The 19,606-nt window shown below is 37.7% G+C and overlaps 1 protein-coding gene across 3 annotated transcripts; it reads right to left on the bottom strand.

Annotated features, from left to right (window-relative positions):
* Positions 1–3,171: 3,171 nt before the first annotated feature.
* Positions 3,172–14,052, bottom strand: LOC131795397 (tetratricopeptide repeat protein 28-like). 3 transcript variants are annotated; one of them, XM_066160475.1, is made up of 7 exons: positions 13,921–14,052; positions 13,547–13,665; positions 12,239–12,392; positions 10,850–11,011; positions 10,522–10,599; positions 9,501–9,568; positions 3,172–8,504 (listed from the first exon to the last, which is right to left on the bottom strand). In XM_066160475.1, exons 3-7 carry the CDS (start codon positions 12,333–12,335, stop codon positions 5,325–5,327), a joined length of 3,585 nt encoding a protein of 1,194 aa, XP_066016572.1. In that variant the 5' UTR covers positions 12,336–12,392; positions 13,547–13,665; positions 13,921–14,052; the 3' UTR covers positions 3,172–5,324. The 3 variants fall into 3 exon arrangements, with proteins under 3 accessions (XP_066016572.1, XP_066016570.1, XP_066016571.1); XM_066160473.1 differs by lacking the exon at positions 13,921–14,052 and having other exon boundaries at positions 13,547–13,759; XM_066160474.1 differs by lacking the exon at positions 13,921–14,052 and having other exon boundaries at positions 13,563–13,759.
* Between the last annotated feature and the right edge of the window lie 5,554 nt (positions 14,053–19,606).

Genomic DNA, 19,606 nt, shown 5'->3' with positions numbered 1-19,606 from the left:
CGGTGGAAAGATGAAATTAGAAGATCCTCGCAGCTAAGAACACTACTGAAACTAGTAGTTGTAAGTAGGACCTGAAAAAAATTTCAGGCCCGTACGGGATTTGAACCCATGACCTCTGCGATACCGGTGCAGCGCTCTACCAATTGAGCTAACGAGCCGTACGGGCCTGAAATTTTTTTCAGGTCCTACTTACAACTACTAGTTTCAGTAGTGTTCTTAGCTCTAAATCTTCATTCACTCGGATGTTTATTTGTACCCAATTCATCGACCAGCTCCCGTTGGCTTGTTAGCTCAAATGGTAGAGCGCTGCACCGGTATCGCAGAGGTCATGGGTTCAAATCCCGTACGGGCCTGAAATTTTTTTCAGGTCCTACTTACAACTACTAGTTTCAGTAGTGGTCTTAGCTGCGAGGATCTTCTAATTTCAAGTTAATGACAAGTTTACAAAAAGGGATCAGCAGCTGGTTATATCTGCTGACAAATTTTTTACTGTCTGATTCACCTCTGAGCTGATCAGGTACAAATTTTCACATTTGTGAGAAAGAGGGTAAGTCATCATATAGATAGAAACGACTTTTCCAAATGCAAAAAACTCAAATATAACGCGTAAACTTTCGTAACTGCTACCGATGTTTATGAATCGTTCATGACTATTGTTGCCCAAAGAATTTGCAGACTTATCATAACTTGTTAATGTCCTTTAAAAGGTGCCACCTGTTGTTTGTCTATTTCTTATTGTATAAAGAGTTAAGTTACATCTTAGCTAGAGCAGTACTTGAATGAGTCGCTAAAAACAGAGCGCCGGTTTTAAAGAAGAACCCGACAAAATGGAAACAATCAACAATTAAGTAGACCGCGAAAACGTTTTCTCAGGCCTTTTCGTGCGTAAACGCGCACTACCTTCGTGATAGCATGGTTCTACTGAGAATGAGGATGGAGATTCACAACTGTGTAGCTGTGTCTTGTTGTGGGTATTGCTCAGTGTCCATATTTCTTTGCATACATGGCAAAATGGGAGTAAAATGCATTATCTAAAGTAACGTAATCGAATTTCTATTTTTCAAAGTTAATAATGATGTTCGTGAGTGATTTTGTTTTTAGATTTTTTGTGTCCAACCCAAGAATTCAAGACATATTTCCGGCCTTTAAGAGTTTGAAACTTGAAGCCGTAATTAACTCTCTATCTCTGTATCTTCATATCAGACGAGTCACAACTGCGCTGGAAAATGTGTTTTCTGAAAACGACGTAGAGGTTTTCATCGAGTATCTTATTAACTTTGGAGTAAGACAAAAGCATGGCCCGTGAGGCCAAAACATTTCCTGGTAGGTGTTCTATTATGCCGATCAAGGCTACTTAGTGGTACATAATGTTGTAAAGCGCTGTATAGTGATGTAAACTGTAGAAGAGGGTATTATAGTGTTATTAAGGGGTACATATTGTTGTGTAGCGCTGTATAGTGATGTAAACTGCAGAAGACGGAAGTATAATGCCATCTAGGGTCACATATTGTTGTTTATGATCCATCAAATATTTCTGATCGCGCGAGATTGGTCTTAACGTAGCAAGTGACTGAATATCCCCCAGCTAAAACTGGGTGTTACCCGAGAATATCACCTAAGCGATATTTCCCGATTTGCAAACCTTATACGTCCACTACAAAAAGTCTTCGTATCAAACTCTATTAAGTTCACTAAGCTTTTCATAAAATTTTTTTCACGAGCGTTGCAAAATGTTTGAAGAATAAAAACATAATAGCCTCTATTTTGCGTGAAAACATGTACGGTCTAGGATCCGCACTTATTTTTGGGCTAAATTGGAGAAATTGTTTATAAAGCGCTGTATGGTGATGTAAAATTCAATAGAGGGAAGCACAGTGCTAACTAGGAGTACATATTGTTGTGAAGCGCTGCATAGTTACTGCAATATACGGATTTACAGTGTTACTCAGGGGTACAATGTTGTATTGTTCTGTATAATGATAAATGTTGAAGTAGAGGGATGTATAATGCCATTGAAGGGAGGGGGAGGAGGGGCATATAGGCGTGCGTATTCGAGGAGTTTATTCTACGATGTAAGGAGACATGAAGTCCAATAATCGACGGAACATATTTTCTTACAATGAATCTCTCAGGCTGTTGTCGACAACCTCCCTGGAGGTTTCATATTAAGTCATCTTTTCTTAATTTTTGTTCTATCAAAACTCTTTCCTAGTGTCGTCTCTGCGTCTACATCCAAGATGACGGCTACCGACTCTGTGGAGTCTGTGGATTGGTCTGCCGCCATCTTGGATTCGGTGGACCCTGGGCGAGCGTTTGGCCCATTCCCAGTCAGATGATAGAATAATTCTTGATATGGACATTGCAGGACTCGTTTCCAACAAAATGCACTGATCATGTCGCCGAGACTTGGAGGGAGCTGTTCCGCTTTATAACTGCGACTGTGATGAGAGGACTGAGGAGAGCAAGCACTGGCACGTGAAAATTTAAAGTGAGAGACCCTGTGGATTGGAAATCAGTCGAAAGGAAAACTGAGATTTTACCAATGATGACGTTAAGAGGACACCATCCCAAAGTGGACAAAATAAGCACGATAACAACTACTCTGGGGGAGTAAAGAGGTATATGAGTTGTAAGAAGCCTGAGGTTGCGCAAGGATTGGGGCGAATGAAAACTGAAAGAGACAGGCGGATAGTCGCATCTATTGAAGCGCGCAGAAGAAAAATGTTAAGGGCGATGACCAAAGTGCGCGTAAAGAAGGGATAAAGGAAAAGTACTTTAAAAAAAGGAAAGAACGAACGAAAGTAATCAGAAAAAAAGGGAAGCGCAAATGTGAAAAGGTGCAAAAACTTGTTTGGAGAAAAAGGTAAAAAAGGTGCACATATGTAACAGCATAAACAGGTCCGTCGGCGTTCAAAACCGCGTGAGAATATGGAGAACGATAGACAGTGGAAGAGATACAATTGAAGAATCGACGCGCGTTTGTTAAGTGGGTGGAGGCCCGAAACATGGAATGTTAGTAAACTGTCAGCTGCATAGATTATCAACTTAGCGCGCGCCGGTCAAAACAAGCATTGAAGTTCTCACAGGATCTGTTCTCTCTGCATCTCACGTGAATCCTTAGAATATGGAGACAGACAATAAAAATCAACGTAGTTTTTGTATTTTTTACACTGTATATTTCTCCTACGCAAAGAAGTGAAAAAATAAGTACAATAGCAACTGAACTAAATTGTCCGAGGTAAAATACGCGCTAAACGGAGACACTAAAATGAACTCATTTACTCCCAAGACTCATCGTAATTTAAATTCTCCTCACAGTATTAATACACCGACAGACATGATGTCAATAACAATTAGAGAAAATCTAAACCGGAGGATAATTTTATGCTAGAAACGTAATGTTACATCGAATTCCTGGAATGAAGCAACAATGAGAAACATATTCTTATCAGTTGGGAGAATTTTTCTTTTGAACCTAGAAGTTCATGAGTTAATTAATATAAACTAAGGTAAATGAACAACTCTCCTCAACTGTAAATAAAATTAGCATCAAAACACTTCACGCTAAATAAACTGACATTATACAAAGCACATTTAGTTAAAACTGCTCCAGCTTGTTTTTAAAATTCTACGTTACATCCTGTTCAACCATGTGCAAGGTTAATTATTACATTCTATACCAGCATATACCAATGATAGTTGCGAAAATCTGCAAAATTAAGATTGATTTTACAAAACTTTCTTGTAAAACAGCTGTGATGCAGTATACCTTTTGTTTGACCACGTAACGGGTTCTAATTACAAAAGCACGCTTTGAATATCTAACTATAAATTCTTACACCTAAAAAGACATTCTCAGACACCTTCAAATTGTACTAAGGTAAATTTAAAGCAATGAAAAAAGTTTGAAAGGGGAATTTTCAAAAATTGAAAGATTTCTTCTAAAGTCCTGAGCCTTTTCAAATTAGGACTAGAGTTACATTTAATCATGAACCTATTCACCAAAATAATTCCTATTGAGGATTACATGGCTTACTTTAACTACTTTTCTAATTAATTGGCGTAAATATTTTCCTACTGGAAAAAAACAAGTTCCATGTCACATACATTAAAAGTCACAGCTATGGGAACTTCAGCAACAGTGAACTGTACGTCGCTGTTTCCTTCTTTAGATTACACGGACAATTTTTAACCTCTCTATCGTGGTTCTTTAAAACGAACAGATAGGCGTTTGATAAAATAGACTACAATTAAAAAAAAAATTAAAAACAGGGTTATAGCCAGCTTTTTGACTTGATGTAGGCCTGTTACCTAAGAAATTTTAATTTTTGTTTCAACATTTGTAAGAGTCATATTATGGAAGTCAAGCGGGCGGAAAACAGTCGTAGGCCTACGGGACTAGAGGCTGGCTACAACCCTAAAAGTAAATCTAATGTCTTTAACATATGGTCAGTAAATTCAATAACATGATCATCCCTAATGTAGACCTCTTCAAATTAAGCTTAGAATGGCAATCTTGGCACTGATAGAATCAGATTGAATTGAAGTGGATTTTAAAGAATTTAAAATAATCAATATTTTTGCAAAGATAATCGCAATTTGTAACAAAGTAATTTATGATATTGAAAAACCATCCAAGTTTAATATCACATATGGCTGCAAACTTTTTAATTCAAATTTTTGAAATTAGAATTTCGCCAACGTTTGCCAATGACGAACTGTTTCTTTGCTTATCAAAAGCTTAGAATATAAACGCAATGAAAACCCTGTAGACAAGCTCCTGGTTATGTATTAGAAAAAAACTTTAAATTGTTTTCCATACAGCTGATTGTAATACAGGAATGGAGTTGAGTGTCATTTTGGCGAAAACGAAAACCTCGCAATCGCCTTCAACTGCTGCAGGTATTCATGACAGAAGCCTTGTTACATTTCGTTCTCTTCGCAAGCATTTAAATTTGTACAGTTAAGAAAAAAAGACAACTCCACCGATCAAAATATAATGAAATAGTCTGTTTTTATTTCTTCACCAAAGTAAAGTTACACATCTCAAGTTCCATTGAGCAAAATAGTAAAAAGTAATGAACAATAGCCAAAAATTGCATTTTGATGTCAACATCCGGGACGTCGGCCATGTGCTTTGTCGAAAAAGACCTAGTCGCCGTGTTTGTGCTGGCATATTTTGCTTACCAAAATTCTTGAGTTGAAGTCACTCTTAACTCTAAACAGCCAGTAAGTTCTATCGTATTTCGTGTGTATTGTAATTTTACTAGCTATAGGTGTAATTTCTGTTCGTAGAAAACCTGCCTTATTGCCTAATCGGATGTTTACTCAGCTTGATTACTGGAACATTTGTGGGTTTTCATTGGAATACCTGTCGATGAATGATTGAGTTTTCGCTTTCGAGTCATGAAGTCAAGAGTGACGTCATCTCCAATCAGCAAAAAGGGCGCCCAGTATTTGATGTCGCGGAACGTCTTTGATTCTCTGAGGCTTTTCATGGCCAGGTTCAGAGACTCGCTTGCAGGTTTACCTTCTGCAAGGTGTTGATAAAAGCTTTTCATGAACTTGAGAGTAGCCTTGTCATAAATCGCCCACAGGGACACCACAACAGACCGAGCACCAGCCCCCATAAAAGCGCGCGCAATGCCAACCACACCTTCAGCCTTGATCTCGCCCCGACCACTGTGGCAGCAACTAAGTACAACAAGTTTGGCGCGAAGTTGGACTTTCAATACATCTTCAATAGTTAAAATGTAATCCTCCTCCTTTAGATCAGGAGATATTCGGTGTGGGTCAGGTGCAAGAGCAATTTCGCCAGTTTCCGGACATCCGTGTGCCGCAAAGTGAACTATGGAAACGGAACCGAGTCTTTTCAACACCTCACGTTTCGTGGCCTGTCTGCCTGTGAGTGGCGTGATATTCAGAATTTCTCCGATCATTTCTACTTCTTCTTTAGCATACGGAAGCGGCTTAAAGATTTCCTCTCCTTTGCTATTAGTAACCTCGGCTAAACTCGGATCTCCTACAAGTAACGCTCCACTGCTTTTGTGATAATCATCTGGGCAATCTGAAATGAGTCTAAGACTTGTTAACGATGGAGCGAGTCGGATTCTGAACGATTCACACAGGTATTTAGAATTACCATCCTTCAATGCAGCGTAAGGAGCGAGCCACAAGGGTCCATCGGGAATAATGACTAGCTCATCCCCTTGAATCAGGTCAGCCACCGGCTTCATGAGGGTATCATACAAAGTGCTTAAGCCGCATTCGTCTTGTTGGATGGGAGGGTGAAGGTTGTCTTCTTTAGTTTTCACATCCACTTTTGAACGGCTCTCCCTCAAAGCATCCAAAGATCGATTCTCGCATCTCACATTGGAACGAACACCAATTTGTGTATAGACACCGTGTATGAACGACTCAAAGGATTGCCTAGCTCCACTATTCTCTGAAACAGAATCAGTGAGGTTACTTTGTCTTAACTGAACTTGTTTTCCTTTGGAAACAAACCAAAGATTGACGTCAGCTTCGTCCACTACCTGAAAGATAGTGTCTGATGGAACGTTTTTTAAATCTGCTAAATCTTCATCGCTTCCCTTGTGCTGCCCTGTTCTACCACAAAAACTGGATTCCATGAGGTCGGTCAGAGCTTGAGCTCGTCCTTTCTCAGCAGCAAATAAGGCCTCATCTATATTACCTTGTTTTACGAGAACGCTACACAAACCCGAATACGCATTTTGGTGCTTATTTCGAAAATTAACTTTCCACTCATCTTTAGACTTAAGGAGTACTCTCAATGAATTGTATAACTTTACGCTCGCTCGGAAATGTTCAACGGCTTTTGGCAGTCCACCCTGCGCCTCAAAAACACATCCTAAAAGATAGTAGGCGAGGGCCTCTAAGGATTGGTCTCCGACCTCTTTGGCAAGTTTGAGCAATAGGCAGTATAACTCGTTGGCCTTTTTCAAATCTCCCAGATATCGATAAGCATTACCAAGATTGCCATAAGCACTAGCCTCCCCATGCTTGTCTCCGATTTCTTTAACTATTTTGAGATTTAGGTTGTGGTACTCTATGGCTTTTTTTAATTCACCCAGACCGTGATAAGCACTGCCAAGATTGCCATAAGTATTACCCTCCGCATGCTTGTCTCCTACTTCTTGAGCTATTTTAAGATGTAGGTTGTGGTACTCTAAGGCTTTTTTTAATTCACCCTGACTTTGATAAGCAATGCCAAGATTACCATAAGCGTGACCCTCCCCATGCTTGTCTCCTACGTCTTTAGCTATTGTAAGATCTAGGTTGTGGTACTCTATGGCTTTTTTTAAATCACCCAGACTGCTATAAGCAATGCCAAGATTGCCATAAGCGTGACCCTCCCCATGCTTGTCTCCTACTTCTTTAGCTATTTTAAGATGTAGGTTGTGGTACTTTATGGCTCTATTGAAATCACCCAGACTTTGATAAGCATTGCCATGATGGCCATAAGCCTTACCCTCCCCATGCTTGTCTCCTACTTCTTTAGCTATTTTAAGATGTAGGTTGTGGTACTCTATGGCTTTTTTCAAATCTCCCAGACCTTCATAAGCATTGCCAAGATTGCCAAAAGCGCAACCTTCCCCATGCTTGTCTCCTACTTCTTTAGCTATTTTAAGATCTAGGTTGTGGTACTCTATGGCTTTTTTGAATTCACCCAGACTAAAATAAGCATTGCCAAGATTGCCATAAGCGTGACCCTCCCCATGCTTGTCTTCTACTTCTTTAGCTATTTTAAGATCTAAGTTGTGGTACTCTATGGCTTTTTTAAAATCTCCCAGACCTTTATAAGCATTGCCAAGATTGCCATAAGCGTTACCCTCACTATGCTTATCTCCTACTTCTTTAGCTATTTTAAGATGTAGGTTGTGGTACTCTATGGCTTTTTTGAAATCACCCAGACTTTCATAAACAATGCCAAGATTGCCATAAGCGTTACCCTCCCCATGCTTGTCTCCTAGTTCTTTGGCTATTTTAAGACGTAGGTTGTGGTACTCTATGGCTCTATTGAAATCACCCAGACTTTGATAAGCATTGCCAAGATTGCCATAAGCGTTACCCTCCCCATGCTTGTCTCCTAGTTCTTTAGCTATTTTAAGATGTAGGTTGTGGCACTCTACGGATTTTTTAAAATCACCCGTTTCGTGATAAGCAATTCCAAGCTTACTTAAAAAAACACCCTCCCCTTGCTTGTCTCCTATATCTTTCGCTATTTTAAGATCTTGGTTGTAGCACTCTATTGCTTTATTGAAATCACTATGTATCAGATACAAATCGCCAAGGTTGCCATAATAGTTACCCTTCCCATGCTTGTCTCCCTGATTATTGAAGTCTATGACTTTCTTGACATCACCTGAACTTGCACTACCGTGGTCATGACTAATAGGATCTTTTTCCTCCATGGACTTATCTCTCACTTCACTGACAGACTGAAGTCTTAATGACAACAAGATCCTATTGTTTTTGTCAATCTTTTTTATGTTAAGGTTTAAAAATGTGCAAAAACAAAAAAGATGAGTTTTCTAATCACATTCATTTGGACGGTATATAATAGTCCATTTTTACAGTTGTGTGCTTGATTGCCAAGCCTTTGAACAGGAGTGTGGCTAAGGTGACCTTGTAATAATGCAAATATTACAGCTGCTTTTCAAATGCAAATTACGCTGTTGTAATGATCACTGGAGACTGGTCTCTATCACAACATTGTTGCTTCAGCCTCACTCCAAATCAAAGGCTTGGCAACTAGCTAAGTACACAACTGTAAATTGGCCTATTAGGAGGACTTGTATGACAGGTAGATGTTTAATCAACATTCAGTCTTAAAGTCAGTTATGAAGTAAATCTACATATCCCAAAAAGTTCTCTTCTGTGTGGAACCTCAAATTTTAACATGAAATATCTAGATGTAATCCCTTGTTTCCAAAATCTTGGAAACACTTTCTCAATTTTGAAATTAATATAGCTTTAACATCAGATGAATATTTTACAGCAGTGGAAGAAATGTGTCTACAATATGAATACGTGCCTTTTAGAAGTTGCATTTGTCCACAAGAAAACTTGACGAAAGTTTTAGAGTCTCTGAGTAGTGGGAAAAGTATAAAGGGATTGAGGAAAATCAGCATAATATATATAAAAATTACCAAATTTCTTTTTTAGCCTCGTTTCAGAGAGATCATCTACCCACGGACCATTTACAAACTGGGTGAATATTGGTCTTTTAACTAAACTTGTGTTATGGCATGGATAATATGACTAAGTCAAAGTGGCTGAAAGGAGTAATATCACTAACAAGTCATGAGGTTAAATGAATTTTCCCACGTTTTTTAATCACAAACACTTAAAGTATGAGCTGACAAGTTCCCATCATAATTAATATCCATCTTTGTATTTTCTCCCTTAAAATGTCAAATTATGTAATATTGCCATTATGCCCATGGTTAAAAATGAAAGATTCCTTCAAAGGATACAGCTAAACCCTTATCACACCAAGTGATTGCTTCTTCAAATTTCTTCAGTTCAACACAGGCAGTGGCTCCTGTAGGTAACAACACAAAGAACCGTATATTAATTACTGCAGCTCAATTCCAAGAAGAGAACCAGAAAACATTGAAAGCTAAATATTTACAGACCAAAAAAACCAAAAACAACAAAAATAAAAAGAAAACTAAACAAAAGGAAAAGAATAAACAGGCCCTGGTAGCTTTCAGTTAGATTGACTTTTGATAACTGAAACTTCTAAGAACATTTAAATTGGGACTGATAATTCCCACAAAATTACTAGAAGATATAGACAGAATATAAGACATGCAATGTGAAAACCGAAAAATAAAACCCACCTTTTCAAATTTTTGTAATGGTACATTTTTCAATCAACCTTTTTAAAACTAGGTTAAATTTCAACTTCAATAAAAGTACAAATTTAAATATTTTATTTAATATTAATACCAGTGTCCCCTTGGTTTTAGTTAACATATTTGTTTTACTCAATCAGTTGATAATTGCTTGCTAGGAAGAGGCTCAAACTAAGGTTTAAAGTTCACATAGAATAAGATTTCCTCATGCTGTCTGTAGTTACATCATTATAACATGTTTTATGGCATTTGAAATTAAGTTAAAGTTGATGAATGAGGAAATTTTCTTAACAGTTTTGAGTTAATTTAAGTCCTTACTTCTTTCCAAAACAGCTAGATAGTGACTGAACATACCTGACACTACTACCTAACTCAGTGAGCTTAAGAAAGCTAAAATACTTATGCTGAATTGTTTTTGTGTATTCAGCATTGAGTTCTTCATCCAACTCAAAATAATAATCTCATCATAATGGAGAATCACAGACAGCAGTCTAGAGCTGGATTCAAATGTACATCAGGGTGGTCTTGACCTCTAAATCAAAGTCAATTGAGACAAGATTTAACTTATCTATCCTAATTAGAGTGACGGGTTCCTTTTTTTATCATTATTATAACACAGCTAACATAATGATCTAACCTCTCACAATTGCCTCAAGGAATGTTGGATTTAACTCAATGGCTGCTTCTGCATCAATAAGTGAATCCTGGTGATTTCCTGTAATTAATAAAATTAAATATCTCTGATTAGCTGTACATTATAGCAAACCCACCACTTTTACATTAAGTTTAGGAAAAACGTGTAATGCTCATTGATATCTGGGGTAAAAGCTGGGTTCCTTCTTTGTACAATTGAGAGGCCAAGATAAGACCTACATTCAAGATTATAACCTTTTTCAGAAAACTACTACTGACAACCCTTAGCTTCAAAAGGGAAAAAATGCATATTAAAACTCTCATCATCTTACCAAGTTTAAAATGTGCAATAGCCCTGTTGTTGTACAGTTTGGCCTTCAGTTCTTTCTCATTGCAGTTTGTTTTAATTCCTTCAGTGTAAAAATGAATAGCATTGATGAAATCTCCTTTCTCTAAGGCCTCATTACCCTCATTCCTATAAACATCAGCTGTAGCTGCAAAGAACAAAAAAAAAATTAGTTTGTGTCATAGTCACTGCATATTTAATTAGTGTATAAGAAGAGCTGCCAAGATCTGGAGATTTAAAGTCTGCAGATTTTTCCTTTTGTGCCAGCTGCCACTTTTGCACCTGCCTGACTTGACCCATAAACCTTAGATGATGTCTGCAGCCCCCCTCCCCTCCCCCTCACAAGACAAACCCCCACTCTGCTCATCTATGAGAGACCTTGTCCTGGGTTGAAAGCTCAACCAATCAGACTAGGTTGCTGTTGTGGTTGTTGTTTTGAAAGGGTAATCCCTACTTTGAAACAATCTAAGTGCAATCAAGAAAATTAAGATAAGAACCTTAAGATAGCCATAATAATATTGGATATGGGAAATTTGGAGTTCAAATGTTGTTTCTGTGAGGAACTGACCCAAATCCTCATTGATCTTGAAGGTTTGATGACCCACATGGGAGACCCAGAGTCTCATTCTATGTTTGTGAGACTCCCTGATAATCAGGGAGAGTCAGCATAATTAGAAGTGTTAAAGAGTCTACTGCTTTAACCACTTTTGGATAGTTAATGAGTCAATAAGATCTAAATGTTGCAATTGTAAAAACCAGACATAATATTACAAATAGACAAATATTTATTATATAAATGATAGGAATAATGATAAAGGAGATGAGATTTAAATAGTTATGATAATGCAAATAATGTGAGTGACACCACACAGTGCTAATTATAGCAATGAAAATTATGCATCACTCAATTTGAAGCAAACCACCAGGCATTTAAACTTTTGGAGACCAGCATCCTAAAATTCCTATCCCCCTAGGTAAAATATGCGTTCAAATGCCCCACATTAAGTTCCTATGCAAAAAGCAAAATAATTTAGCAACCTGCCCCTCCCCTCCTTTTGGCTTGATGAGAAGGGTGGGGATGTTGAAGCTTTTAAATTGATTGTTGTATTATAATAGGAAGATTATGATGATGATGATGATGGCATTCTATATAATGATGCAAACTTATAATTCAGATCTTACATTATAATGATCAAATAAAGTCTTTATAACTTTGTGTAGTTGCTTTGAACTGTTGTAATAATAGACTGTCCAAATATTCTTTAAAGTGGTCATAGAGTGTATCCATCCTTCTCCATATCTGCTTACATTCTTGAAAATGGTGGAATAGAAGAAGTTCTAACAGTAACTCAAGCTGAGGCTCAACACAGCTCACCTTGCAAAGTGTCCTCATCAAAATCTGGTGCATTTTCTTTTTCAGCTAAGTCTTCATTTTCACATGGAACTTTAATTGGACTTCTTTCTGTAGCCATAGCAACTGTAAGAAGACTGATGCTTCTTACAAAAGTGCTGTCTTAAGTTATCCGGGCCTGAGAAAAAGATGGTTTCGAATAGTAATAAACATCAGCACAACATACTACCCAAAATAAGTATTTTTTCCCCTCTGAAAATGGGAGGGATACCAAGGCACAAAATCACAAGCAATTAATATTAATGGAATATTAAAAGAAACAAAAGAACAAGAGATGAAAAAAGAAGAACAAAAGAAGAAAACAAGCATTTCACTTACTGTTCATTTTTAAATGAATAGTATTATTCACTTCACATTATAATAAATTTCAATAACTTATAAAATACATTTCCAATTAATTGAGATAAATTGAGCAAAACTCAACATCTTTGTGTAGCACATTCATACAGCAGCAATTTAAATCATTTCGACTAAGAGACTGTGGGTAGTTATGGAAAGTCTGAGCTTATAATACTGCTTTCCTCACATGAAATGACTAGGAGAGACTACCCACCTCCCTGGATGACTGGATGAGATGCCCCCCCCCCCCGACATTTTATCAGGCTGCCCTGACCGGAAAAATATCACTTAAGTGTGCTGATGTATGTTAAAATGGATTTCAATACCGTACAAGTGCTGATGTTTGTGGTTTAAAAGTGTATGTACCGGTATATAACAAATAGTTATTTTAATCGTTTCATGTTTCTATTGTTTTGTGCACAAAATTGATAATGTCTTTGATGCTGACTTAAATTCTCCTGATAATCAAGATCGTGGCAATTTAGAAATGATCGATTGCTAATTCTCACAGTACGGCTCAAGAAAGCGAGGTAATAGTCACACACTGTTAATTGGACTAAACTAATGTATTTTGAATCTTAAGGCCTCCAAGTAAAAGAGAATATGCTTTATGATTGTCTGTATGGTGTATTTGTGATCACGCCTTTACTTTAAAAGGGGTCTTACATAATAATAACAAAACAAAATACATATTCAATTTGGTGATTAGCGCTGATCGAAGCACTTTCAATTTCGTAAATAAAGTGAAAGTGCTTCGCTCACCCCAGCGCCAGATTCAAGTAAAAGTTAGAAATCCTCGGCAGTTGTTATTTGCCTTTATGGCCAGAAATCAAAGACAATTAGCGTAAGTCAAAGAAAGACTTGGAGGAGAAAGCAACTACTGAGATACTCACAAAGGAATATTTACTAAGTCTACAAAAACCTCACACAAACCTGTGAAACTTCTCACCTCTGTTGTGGGAACGGAAGCGATATTCGGCCTTTTTTAAGACCTTGTCACCTCAGTTCGATACGGAAAGCTTTCAAAGAAACTCGCTTGAATTAATAAGGTCCTGTCAAAACACGAGAAATTCGTTTTGGAATAAAAATCTCGATACAACGACCTGTTCAGTGCTGTTGTGAATTAAAAGGATATTTATGCTTCGATTAGCTATTAGCCTTTAGTGAAGGTGACGTATGACGTATGAAGTCTGTCGATTTTATAAGCCAATCGCAGCGATCGGTGAAAATCCCCAGGTGTGTCCGGTGCGGCGATTTCGATTTTCATCGATCGCCGCGATCGGCGTATAAAATGGCCGATATCTGACCTGCCAGATCAAATTTGGCGATTAAATTTGCCACGATCAGCGAGTATAATCGCCAGGTGTGCTCGTAGCTTGAGTACGAGCTTTATAAGCTCGCGATCGTTTATAAGACCGGCCATGTTCGATTTGAGGTTGAGCTTTTGTGTTTATTGATGAGCGAAGCACTTTCACTTTTGTAAGAGACAGAAAATAAACGCTATATGGTGTGTTCTTCGGTGACCGCACGCAAAATATCGCGGGCGCTCTTTCTCACGAAAAGCACATGTTTTGTTATGGAGTTAAACTGTCGTTTCGTTAGGACAAGTTTTCCTTTCTATTTAGAAGGCACAATAACTTTTAAGTACGCAGTATTTCGGTTATTCGGTCAATATCATCTTTGTAATAGTCGCGTTGTTGTTATTTCAGCGAATCTTTCTCTTTCACGTGCAATTTGTGAATGGAATGAATACAAGTTATATGCAGATTAGAAACGAACTAGCAAGTGAACAACTGATTAAAGTACAGTTTCAAGTAGCTATGAGTGGACGCTACAACTTTATTTACGAAATTGAAAGTGCTTCGATCAGCGCTAATCACCAAATTGAATATGTATTTTGTTTTGTTATTATTATGTTAGACCCCTTTTAAAGTAATTCAGTATTTATTAATAAGAGCTTAAAATTTACACTCACAGTTGACGAATTCTTCTAAAAGGCACAGGAATAAGAAACTGATATTTATCACAGAAAAAACGAACGATTCAGAAGTGTTTCAAGGAAAGTTCAAGGGATAGATATCTTTAATTTTGTGTTTCTTGATGAGCGAAGCACTTTCACTTTATTTACGAAATTGAAAGTGCTTCGATCAGCGCTAATCACCAAATTGAATATGTATTTTGTTTTGTTATTATTATGTTAGACCCCTTTTAAAGTAAAGGCGTGATCACAAATACACCATACAGACAATCATAAAGCATATTCTCTTTTACTTGGAGGCCTTAAGATTCAAAATACATTAGTTTAGTCCAATTAACAGTGTGTGACTATTACCTCGCTTTCTTGAGTCGTACTGGGAGAATTAGCAATCGATCATTTCTATATTGCCACGATCTTGATTATCAGGAGAATTTAAGTCAGCATCAAAGACATTATCAATTTTGTGCACAAAACAATAGAAACATGAAACGATTAAAATAACTATTTGTTACCCCCCTTGTTGATTTGTGTACTATGTTTGAACGGAATTTGATCATATGAATTAACGTTTAAGCGTTTGACGAAAATGAAATACCGCATGTATAAATCAATTGCTTGAACAACTTGTCAATTGAGTCGTTGCCTGAATCACTGCAAACAGTGAAACTGTCGATATACTTCTCTTCATTTCTATTTACGGCGAAACTATACATATTATTCATTGATTTATGATATGATTAAGTGAAATATTCAAAGTACAGATCCTTATTGTTAATCAGTTCAGGTTAAGTTAGGAGCAATTCATGGTTTCATCGCTAAATTTCTGACTCGCTCCTGCAAAGATTGACCAAATTCATCCGGCACCCTTAAGAGTAATAAATGATGACTCACGTCCTGATGATTGACACGAACACTCATGGCGCCTCTTTGAGTTAGGCGCCTTTCAAGTTGAAAGCCGTTCACTGCAACGATTGTGCACAATAAACATGTGCATTGCGCAAAAACCTTTAAATCAACTTTACCATTATTATTTTAAACACTGAATTAGTTGCGTTTGAACATTTACATAACAAAGAGAGAAGGCAAATAAAAATACAACGAGTCTCAGTAATAAAAAAAAATAGAATAAGATTATCAGGATTGAGACCCATTTATTTGTTTGAGGGAAACATAAAAGGATTAACTAACAACTGCGCTTGAGACACGAAAACACGAGCATTGTGCCATGTGCATTTCTGACTACACAAGGAACAGGCCATTTACAATTCGTTAAAGCCATTTTCTCTGTCGTTCGCATAGAAAGAAAGAAATAGAATTACCCAAAGTGCATTTTGATTGAGTGTCTTGAAACCAAAGCCAAAGTTATAACATCGGCCAATCAGAGGAGAGGAAATCTTGTCAAAGAACCGATATAAATTCAAAGTAAAAACAAGAAAACTGCAAAAATCGCGGGAACGCGCGAGGGTAAAAGTCGCGATTGAGTTTAGCGTTGCATCTGATTGGTTGCGAAAGGAGCGGGAGTTTTCTGGACCAATCACAGAGCGTGGCGAAGCAAATCTCGGATCATTTTCGACACTCAATCAAAAATTGCACCAAATGGGATGAGAGGCCGTCTTTCGTCTTTATTAAGAACATTCAGCTGTCATTGCACTTGCAAGTGTGTTTGAGAAAATTCAAAAGGCTGAATTGAAATCAAAAATGAATTTTTTTTTTCTCACCTTGATATTACTCCAATGTTGTGTGTTTAAGCGAAAATCGTCAGTCTCTGCAGTTTTGGTGAAACTTTTGCAAGGTTCCGCTTAGGATGATGCTTATGACCGCAAGTACTACGTTAGCAATGACCGAAAAATCAGAATAACCAGTAATCGTCCGTTCTACCTTTGCAGCTGACACCAGTTATTGCCAAGATTTTTGTTACAAAATTCGTCCCTCTTTCATGAATCTCATTTCAGTTGCTGACGCATATATTGACAAATGAGAAATTTAAGGGACTAAAATAGCGTCCACGTTAATAATTTGTAGTTCAGTGAGCTGAGCCTAAAGGAAATCAATTTTGATTTCAATGCGTTTTTCCGCCTTTAAACAAATTGATGATACTGAAATATTCCATGCATAACATATGAATAACATTACATGTACTACTTAAGGATTATCTAATAGTTACCTTGTGGTTGTCTTGATTAAATAATTTTAAACCCTTTAACCCCCAGAAGTGATTAACATGTAACTTCTTCCGATCATAACCATACAGTATTTAGCAAACAGGTAATGAGAATACCCAAACTTATCAGGTAGAAGTTGTTATCATGATCTAACACCAGATTCTCGTAACCAATTTAAAAGGAAATGTGTAGCAGCGAGAGAAGAAAATTAACAATCAGATCTTGGGAGTTAAAAGGTTTGAGTCTTTTGGAGTAATAGAATTATTATTGGCTCTTCGGATAAGATAGAGATACTCTACTAGATTAAATTATTTTGCAAAGAATCCTTTGACGGTGGTATATTTGCGTTGATAACGAAAATCTGAAAAGGATAGGCGAACATTAATTAATATGACGTGAGCCACAAAAAATGTCTAATGAAGACGTACATCGATCAACTAAAAAGTCTTCTTTGGCGCTCCTTCCCTAGTTCCTTGAAAAGAGTATGCGTAGCCTCCATGCTAAAGCTTTAAACTGCTTTCTCCAATGAAGGAGACTGTCAGTGTAGCTCAGTTTAATGAACAATAGCTTTGTAAAATTAGCTTAAACCATTTGCGCTCGTTTTCCACTCACTTGGAATTAGAAATGCGAATTCAAAATCTCTGCGTCCATGGAACACAGCCTGGTTTCTTGTTGCCTGGTTTCTTGTTGCCTGGTTTCTTGTTGCCTGGTTTCTTGTTGCCTGGTTTCTTGTTCCTGTTCACCTTCCTCGAGTGTAACATCAACGACACTACTGTCCTTTACCGCACCTATAAGAGTAGGCATCTCCTCTTGTCCTGTTTGCAGCTGATTATCAAGGACATTCTTCTCAACCATACCAGTCACTTCTGCCTGCAGGCCATTGAGGGGGAGAAGTAGGGCCAGGAGGCAGGAGAGGGACCACTGTGGATTTTGTAGCCATTATAGAATGGATAAATTCGCCTGAATTCGTGCGTTAAGGGATTTCGGAATAACTAAAGAAAAATAATTTTGCCGAACCAATATAATGATTCACACGTTTTCACCGGATGCCACATGAGGGCAGATCGAGCCAGCTGTAATCTACGTTTTATATTTGCACGAAATGTGAATAATAAATTATGAAAGTACCGCATAAATATTAGAAAATTAGTGGTTTGAAGAACGAAGGAAAGTTCACGAAATAAATTCTTCCAATTACACAAGTAGGGCGAAAAACTTCCCATTGTTTACACTTATAGCACTTAAATTGTGCTTGAAAATTAGCGGTTTCCCATCAATATCGCTGATAGTTATTCCTACGACATCTGCAATTAAAAAGAGTACTAATACTCCCAAAATACCTCATAATCACATGCCATATGTCCCAAGGGAGACTGCTCTGTGACAGTTTTAGGCTCGAGACATATCAGGGGAAGAACTCAGGAGCTTAATTGGTAGTACGAAGACACAATTACCACACTCAGAATGCAAATTATTGGTGAAGTGTTAACTCGTCGCTAGTATGTTCTTGTCGGGAAAAATGCTAAACAATTTTCCAATTTTCACTTATGCACGAATTACTCATTTTAGTATTGAGGCTTTTAGTCAAGACAGGGTATATCTGCTCTTTCTCGACCAAATGACAGCTTTTTACAAGCAGCAAACAAGTCAAGATATTGGTCGATATAGAGACATACGTTTTGCACAGATGATGTCTGAGTTTCTACGGATCATCCATCAGCACAGCGTATGACAACTTTCTCAAGGAAAAGCAGCTGGATTCATAAATTTATTCAGCTAGTGTCTACGCATCTTCATCTAAGGTTTAACAATCAAACTGCAAATGCCATGGGTTGTTTTGCATCGCGTAATAACAGAATTGAAATTGTGATAAGAATACATGAAAGTCATATATTTGTACTGCGGAAAATACATTTTAAGCAAATGAAGATCATCGCAGTATATACTCAACTTAAGCAGTTGAGAAATAAGGCCTGAAAAAAATTCAGGCCTGAACGGGAATCGAACCCATGACCTCTGCGATACCGGTGCAGCGCTCTAACCAACTGAGCTATCAAGCCAACTGGGAGCTGATCAATTGTGAGTTCGTTATATACCCGTAGATGGAGAAGGTGTGATAAGAATACATGAAAGTCATATATTTGTACTGCGGAAAATACATTTTAAGCAAATGAAGATCATCGCAGTATATACTCAACTTAAGCAGTTGAGAAATAAGGCCTGAAAAAAATTCAGGCCTGAACGGGAATCGAACCCATGACCTCTGCGATACCGGTGCAGCGCTCTAACCAACTGAGCTATCAAGCCAACTGGGAGCTGATCAATTGTGAGTTCGTTATATACCCGTAGATGGAGAAGGTGTGATAAGAATACATGAAAGTCATATATTTGTACTGCGGAAAATACATTTTAAGCAAATGAAGATCATCGCAGTATATACTCAACTTAAGCAGTTGAGAAATAAGGCCTGAAAAAAATTCAGGCCTGAACGGGAATCGAACCCATGACCTCTGCGATACCGGTGCAGCGCTCTAACCAACTGAGCTATCAAGCCAACTGGGAGCTGATCAATTGTGAGTTCGTTATATACCCGTAGATGGAGAAGGTGTGATAAGAATACATGAAAGTCATATATTTGTACTGCGGAAAATACATTTTAAGCAAATGAAGATCATCGCAGTATATACTCAACTTAAGCAGTTGAGAAATAAGGCCTGAAAAAAATTCAGGCCTGAACGGGAATCGAACCCATGACCTCTGCGATACCGGTGCAGCGCTCTAACCAACTGAGCTATCAAGCCAACTGGGAGCTGATCAATTGTGAGTTCGTTATATACCCGTAGATGGAGAAGG

This window comes from Pocillopora verrucosa, chromosome 13 (assembly GCF_036669915.1).
Source record: "Pocillopora verrucosa isolate sample1 chromosome 13, ASM3666991v2, whole genome shotgun sequence".
Taxonomy (NCBI): Eukaryota; Metazoa; Cnidaria; class Anthozoa; order Scleractinia; family Pocilloporidae; genus Pocillopora; species Pocillopora verrucosa.
The sequence above is the reverse complement of the archived record's forward strand: the minus strand, read 5'-3'. Positions and strand labels throughout refer to the sequence as shown.